Source organism: Laccaria bicolor, genomic scaffold, assembly GCF_000143565.1.
Source record: "Laccaria bicolor S238N-H82 LACBIscaffold_45 genomic scaffold, whole genome shotgun sequence".
Classification (NCBI taxonomy): domain Eukaryota; kingdom Fungi; phylum Basidiomycota; class Agaricomycetes; order Agaricales; family Hydnangiaceae; genus Laccaria; species Laccaria bicolor.
Window position 1 is genome coordinate 400671 of NW_001889916.1, and position 7465 is coordinate 408135.

Genomic DNA, 7465 nt, shown 5'->3' on the forward strand with positions numbered 1-7465 from the left:
CCAAGGGATTGTTTTGTTCCGTTGCGTGCCACCGAGAACGACTGCACCGAGGCATGCAAAAAAGCCACGACGCATAGATAACTTGGAGGTGCTCATCGGTCGCAAAATATAAGTGGAGAATGTCGGAAGAACCAAATGTTATGTGCCTTGCAGGGCTATAAAGACTTGAATGAAACGCTCGGCCTAAAAGGCACTATAAGAGGACAGTTTCGCCGAGATCAAGCCGAGATAAGATGTTTTGCCCTTTAAGCTTGTAAGTAGGGCACCAATCGATGCTTGACAAGTACCTGAACTCTTTTCCAACATACAGTCGCGGACAGCCAAAGTCAACTAATTTTGTGATCGTGATGTGAGAACCCTGCACAACCTTCAACAGTACTTTTTATTGCAGAAACGTGAAGATTAGGACTCAATGCTTCGATTTCCACGAGCCGATTTTTCAAAATCGATGAAATGAGAAATTTTACCCCCAAAATATTGGCCGGCCCTCAAATGGACCCCTAAAATCATGAAAAATAGTGCAATCGACTCCTTTTTTAGTTCTGCATCTGATCCTGGACTTTGGGAAAATTCTGATGAGGCGTTGTTGTAGAAAAAAATGATTTTAAACTACCTAAAATGGCAATTCAGGGTCTTCCCACCCCCATGGACCCTCAATGAACCCTGTCCTTTTGACCCCCCTCCTCTTCCCACCTTTAGCAGATTGTATATTACTGATTTCCGATCAGAATTACAAGGTTTGGCAAGTGCCACTAAATTTTTCGGTCACCTCCGGCATTGGGAACCTGCCAAGGGGGTCTTAAGAGCTGCTGAAGAGCCTTACCGGATGACAAAAGTAGTCCAAAATTTTGGCCAACCCAATTTCTCGTGGGAAAAACTTCAAAGAGGTGTTTTTTGACGTATTTTCACAGCCTGAGTTTGCATCTGAAGTCAGAATGTCAAAATATTTAGTCCTTCCCGAGATATCAACTTGGTTGACTTTGGCTGTCCGCGACTGTAGTTCATTCCAATTCATCCAAGGACCACTTCCTCGCCAGCCTCTCTACACTTTTTTTCTTCTGAACCCATTAGTACTATCGTTCACGTCAACCTGGCATGATGCTCGCCTTTACTCCCCACCTCGCCATGCTCGCCGCCTTCTGCAATCTCCTTGCCGTCACCATCTTGCCCGCGGGATCCTGAGGAGATCTTGCTAGTTCTGGCATTACAGTCGTAGCGACCAATCCTTGTCTTCCGCGTTATTGAGACGGGGTGTTTGTGCAAGTCTAGGTGATGGTGGAAGAAAGCTAGTTGTTATTACGTAACTTAGGGTTAGGGTTATGTAGTCTTAGAGATCCCCGCTTTCTTGTCACCACATACAACGTGCCCTTAGCTCTCCCCTCTCGTTGGCTCTCCTTCAATTTGTTGATCGAGCTACCGTCGACAGGCCTGACAAAAAACCTGAAGTACTACCTACGTCTCGTCTAGCCGATCTCCCTTCCCAAGTCGAGGAACTGGAACATGTGACTGCTTCTCTTCTTTTTTCATTTCCCGTCGCTCCATGACATGTTCGCGATCGATAAGGGTGTCGAGTGTCCTGTTAACAATCTCTTCTCGGCCTCGCTCGTGCTCGTCCAGCTACGGAGCGTAACGAATACTGAGTTTCAAGTGTCGTTGGTACGGTCTAGCGAGGGTCCCTCGACGCGTCTCTCTGTTGAACTTCAGCTGGGGGGCATGATGCTATTGATGGATATGCTTCTTGGTGAGTATCAACATTGAGATCCTCCTCGTCGATTACTGACATTTTACATTGCTATCACTGCTGTCATTAGCGCTTCAACATCTAAGTTCTTCATGATGTCGCCTTAGTTATCTTTGAAAGGACACATAGGTTTGGCATCACCCTTCTATTCCAACAACCGTACCTTTTCCAATCACACCTCCCCTCGGTCTCTCTTGATGTTCAACTCGCATATCCTATACCCTGGACCTCACAAAGATCTTGAATCACGCATCCCATCTTCGCTGGACTTCACACCCGCCCCCGCCTGGGACGCCACGCTCTCTTCGTTGTCGATCCCATATCTTTCTGGAGTTGCAAAAAGTAATCTGTAGATTTGCTGATGGTCCGTCCCATCGGACAACATAACTTCATGGGGACCCGACTCGCAGAGCGCTATTATGATTTGCGTGTTAAGGGAACGTTGGCCGCGGTTGTAGGTGCTTTGCCGGCTGAGGGTTATCGAAATTTGACATAGAATGACATGTACATTTAAGTGTATCGTGGTGAAAAAGCCTTGGCTAACAATCTTTCATGTGCCATTCAAAATGAGAGAAAGGAACTCTTTCGAGCTGCTCTCTTACGCTATAGAGATCCTTGATTTGAGATAGCTTCGACATCGCTCCCCGACATCTACAGGACCTGTTTCGGGGCCCGATCTCATTATTTTTTCAAACGTCAAGATATAAACACGTACCAGTGTCGCATCTACAGTTCCGTGATTACGTGGTTTGAGCGTCATTTCTACGTGAAGTAGTACATCAAAAACTAAAGGAGCATTTTTTCAGATATCTAATGTGCATCATGTGCAGTCCTGTTCCATCAAAAAATCCTTCCTATCCGTGTCAAAAGGTTGACCGATTTTTGTCGTGTTCCCGTGCAATGAACCAAGGCTGTCCAAAGTTATCACTTCGGTCCGCTCAATACGCACACCTGTCCCTGAAGGCACACCACTAGGCACCTTACACCGGAGAGAGAGGGTCCCAGCTTCTACATGGTAAGAGCCCCTTGCATCTTCCGCCGCGATTTGGAAGATGAAGGCGATTATGACGCTGAAATTGCAAACAAGCAGACTAACGGAATTCTTATCGAGTTGAAGGTCAGCAAAAAGGACGCGAAGAGGCAACCCTATACACACCTGGATGACTGCCGCCAGGGCCTCAGATAACCCGCCACCGTCTACTATCAGCCAATACGCATGATTGACACTGACGATTGTCATAGCTATCGTGCTGGAGAAAATCGCTATAATGCGGATCTTTTGTGACCTTGATAACTTTATTTTCCAGACATGACGGAGGGGCGTTACAATTAAGATGAAGTCGCTCAATACATCGGCTGTAAAAGAATAAAATAAGTCATCATAAATCCGTGATGTTGAAACTCACTGGTCAACTGTACAATCGCAACTCTCAAGGGCACTGCGCAAATCAAATGGCTTGGGCCCCAATCCGCGTTTTTCCCCTCGCACGTCCAGAGCAATTGAGCGGTAAGAATAAACCATGTTAGAAGGAAAATAGCTGCGACCCATTTGAGAATATACCGCACTCTTCCTACGGAGATGCGGATCACGATAAAAAGAATTGAAATTCTGGCAGCCCTAGATAGATGCCACAGTTACAACAGATGGAATGGAGTAGCAGTGTGGATCTCACCCATTCACAGCAAGGTAAGACTGGGCAACACTGATCGAATGCAAGTTAGTCAGAAGTCCTTGATGCCAGGAAAAAGGCCTGACAGGTAATAAATAGTTGTTTTAGTTGCAAGAGTGTGAGAAGCTGAAGGAGCAAATCAAATCAGCATTCACATATGACGGCGGCCGCGGTTAGTGAGGAAATAGAAACGCTTACTCTGATTTTGAAAGAAGATTTCGAAAGAGGTCATGAAAATAATCCCGAGGATCATCGCCAGCGCGGCCCATATGTCATCCCACCAAATATGAGTTGTGGTCTTTCGACGCCATAGCCGAAAGCAGGTTGCAAGGACACCAATCAAGGTGAGAAAGAAGTTGGTGACTGGGATTGGGATGTAGCTTGGAGATATCGAAGCAATAGAAATCAGCTCACCTCGAAGCGCCAGAATGGTGGGAGTGTACATGGTCGTTTCTGTGGGAGTGGGGTGGAGCGGCGACAGTGAAAAAGAGTTCAGATGATGCTACATATGTATACTAACTTATGAACTTCTTCCGGGAAACCGGGAGCTGACCGGTGACCATCTATCCAACCGATAGCCTGATGGTGATTTCCGTGCAGTTTGATGGGAATGGTCCAGATGAGATCGCAACTCAGCTTAACCAAGTTATCGTTGAGTTATCGCCTATAAAAGGAGAGCTACGAAATCGCGAGCGGAGAAAGTTCGTTTTCGGCGAACCCTCGATCAAAATTTAATTATATTTTTTGTTGAGTTTCTGAGCCTATCTAATTCTATCTACTTTTGCGCCAGTCCCGGATTACGGAGGCAAAGCTCAAGAGCCCTGACCTTTATTTTGCGAGGCCCCGGATTAGCCTCGCCAAAGCCTCGCTGTCGTTGATCTTTCATGGGCCGTAATCGGATAATCCCGGTCCGCCGATTGTGTGTGGTGTTCTAACCGCACATAATCGATCTTCAAAGTATTCAGTAAGCATTCAATCTATGTACATAAAACATCTCGCTTGCACAGATTCAAGTTCACCGTCAGTTGTTGACCTTTGTGTGGCTGTCGTCTCCCCAATCAACAAAGCAAAGTAGGAAACATTCTCGAGCTGGAATTGAGCTGGAACGCCCTCCTTTCGGCCGAATTACGATGATAGGTTGATGAAGTCGTTTTTGTCCCTCTCGCTGTAGAGTCACTCGGAAGCAAGGTCAAATTTCGCGAAGAGGCTAGCGTTGCCGAAGTTCGGTTCAGTCCGGTTCAGACCCCCTTTGGTCCGAACCTGAACCTGAACCTCCTACAAATTTTCCGAGCCTGAACCGAACCCGAACTGTGCGTTCGGTTCAGGTTCGAACCTTCTGAACCTTGTAATTTTTTTAAATCAAATTTTTCACCTTTTTTTCGTGTCCAAACGCTTCGAAACACATGTGTAATCTCTAAAAATCAGTTATTTATGCAATGCCGTGGCACAAACCATGTTTGATAAGCCAAATAGATATTATACAACAGACCCCAACAAGTGCACGTGTGGGAAAGCAACCCGAAATATGGCCATCAACCATCACCCAGATGAAGGATTGATACTTTACATTTAAATACTGTAGTTGTTACAGATCACAATAGTTTTGAACGAAAAAATTGCAAAAAAATGTCCAAAACAGAGGGAAAGTAGGCCCACCAGTGGCTAAAGGTTCAGAGGTTCAATTCAGTCCGAACCTGTNCTCCAGAAATTTTCTGGAGCCGAAACTGAACCTGAATTTGAACCGAACTTGTGTTCGGTTTCAGAGGATCGGGGTTCGAACCGAAGTTCTGGACTGAACTTCGGCAACACTAGAAGAGGCATAGGCTACAGGTGGCAGGTACGTTCATTTTCACAATTTACTACTTTTTGGAGTGATCTTAGTAACTTGAAGTTTGCGGTAGCGCATCTGGCTAAGTTCCTCTTCGCCGGTCATCCTTTCTCAATCCTCGGCAATTCTATCCTGCTTGGGTTACTGTGTTGGCAAAGACGACGGACACCTGGGGGCCTGCTATGGCTCTGGATTCCTAATTTTTTCAGGTCGCGTCAAATCCCAGCTGGCATCTGGTTCCAGAGTATCCTCATTTGGCCTCGCTTCTAGTGTTTGAAAGTTAGGTTAGTTACAGAAGGTTCCGAATTTCGAGAGTCCGAACCGCCGCCGATCCGCCTGTCCGCTGTCTGGTCCGCACGGCACCTGCCGCCACCAAACATGGTCACGAGCCTCTTCACCTTTGCGCCAACTTTGCGCCGTTCGTGCAGCGAGACTTGACAGTCACTGTGGACCTTCTAGTGTTATCCGCCGAGTTTCCACTACAAACCCTAACATGGGTGCCAGAAATCCAGTGCTACGCTCAACCTGCGACCCTCATCGCCAACGCGAACCTTCGTGACCAGCTTGGCTTCGATTAGAAAGGTGCTGATGGCAGCGACGTATGCTCCTTTCGTTCTGTTCAATGAAAATGCTGACAATCTTCTATTGGCCTCACAATACCGGCCCAATGCTCACATATCTAGCATCTTGCGGGTCAACGACCCGTGACAACAAACCGCCAAATGGTTTAAGATCCACCAAGTACGTCGTGCTCCTGGCTCTAAGTTTCTCCCGAGTTGCGCTAATGATCCCCGCTTATGTACAACAGTGTCCGGCTCCCTCCCAAGCATACAACTCCCATCCAACCTCGCGCCAGGAAACTACCTCGTCTGCCACGAAGTCATCGCTTTCCATATCGCTCTCCATCTCGCCACATCACTCAGCGGTGCGGAGTTCTATCCCGCCTGTTTGCGGCTCACGGTTGGCGCATCGGGCACTGGAGTCCCTGACCCTTCGGGGTTGGTCAGTTTGCCAGGCGCGTACAGACAACAACTCTGGCATCTTTGATTCCCAGGTGTTCGATGCCAGTGCACCATACACCTCCCTGGTTCTCCTGTCGCCTCATTTGTGAATGGTGGCACTTCCACTCCTGTTAACGCAACCACGACCGCATCCTCAACGGCAACGGCAACCCAAACTGGTGGTGCCACTGGGACATCGACAACCTCCAAGGGGAAGATGTGCAAGCTCAAGAAGGGCAAGTCTTCCTCTTCATCGGTCGTTCCATCGGCCTGCGCGGCGGCAGCAAGTGCCATCACCACCGACATGTACCCCGACACTTCAGCAGGGTCATGCGCAAACTTGCGCTCGGCTGCAGCATCTAATACGCCTCTGGTTATGATACCCCACGACATGCATGCCCGCGATTATGACTACTATTTAGATCCCGCCTTGTGTTGTATTCATACTCAGTCATTCATATTGTGGGCTGTGTGGTACATTGCTATCATTGCAATAAAAAAATCGGTTGCTTGTTCTTGATGTTGGCACAGACGCGAAGTTCACTCTTCAAGCTCAAGTAAGGTTACTGAGACTTAATGGAAGCATCATTTATACTTACTCAAGTTTTGTGGGATCCTCGTGGCTACCTTTGGGGGGACCTGGTCGCCAACAGTTGCGATAGTTCTCCGCAGGTAGATTTCTAAATACCAAAAAATGTACACGTGACGATGTGCCTTAGGCGGACAGGCGGATCGGCGGCAGTTCGGACTCTCGAAATACGGAACGTCCTCGTTAGTTAACCGGAAAATAACCGGAAAATAACCGGACCTAACCGCAACACTAACCTAACCGCGGTTAGGGTTAGTTGATTTCGAAAATGGAATAACCGGTTATTTTGTGGTTAACTAACCGTTAAATAACCGGTTATAACCAGCCCTATTATACACCTTCAAAACGCACTTTAGAACGTCGAAAATGCTTAAAATTTGACTAAGTTACAGTCAACTCTCTAAAATATCAGTCAAATGTGTAGACTTTCAAGGATAATTGCATAAACATGTCAATTCTTCACCGATTTTAGCGTTCTTGGGCTCGTTTTAAAGCTAGAATATGCAGAAATAATATCTATGAAGATACATATGAGCATATTTGCCTTGTTATAACTGATTATTTATTTTTCGGTCCTAACCGGTTAGTAACTGCAAATAACCGACCGTAACCAGTTAGTTGCGGTCCGGTTAGGTT

The 7465-nt window shown here is 46.9% G+C and overlaps 3 protein-coding genes across 3 annotated transcripts; 2 read left to right on the forward strand and 1 right to left on the reverse strand.

The window, feature by feature from the left end:
* Positions 1–1545: 1545 nt before the first annotated feature.
* LACBIDRAFT_332921 (uncharacterized protein) lies at positions 1546–2237 on the forward strand (the record flags this gene model as incomplete). The annotated part of the gene is made up of 2 exons (XM_001887441.1): positions 1546–1741; positions 2095–2237. 2 exons carry the CDS (start codon positions 1546–1548, stop codon positions 2235–2237), a joined length of 339 nt encoding a protein of 112 aa, XP_001887476.1.
* A 324-nt stretch (positions 2238–2561) lies between these two features.
* On the reverse strand, positions 2562–3856 carry LACBIDRAFT_310405 (uncharacterized protein; the record flags this gene model as incomplete). The annotated part of the gene is made up of 7 exons (XM_001887485.1): positions 2562–2843; positions 2898–3097; positions 3148–3359; positions 3415–3444; positions 3498–3537; positions 3610–3774; positions 3826–3856. 7 exons carry the CDS (start codon positions 3854–3856, stop codon positions 2562–2564), a joined length of 960 nt encoding a protein of 319 aa, XP_001887520.1.
* A 2050-nt stretch (positions 3857–5906) lies between these two features.
* LACBIDRAFT_332923 (uncharacterized protein) lies at positions 5907–6817 on the forward strand (the record flags this gene model as incomplete). Its single annotated transcript, XM_001887442.1, has 3 exons — positions 5907–6237; positions 6294–6702; positions 6772–6817. The coding sequence occupies 3 exons, from the start codon at positions 5907–5909 to the stop codon at positions 6815–6817; spliced, it is 786 nt and encodes a 261-aa protein (XP_001887477.1).
* Positions 6818–7465: the final 648 nt, after the last annotated feature.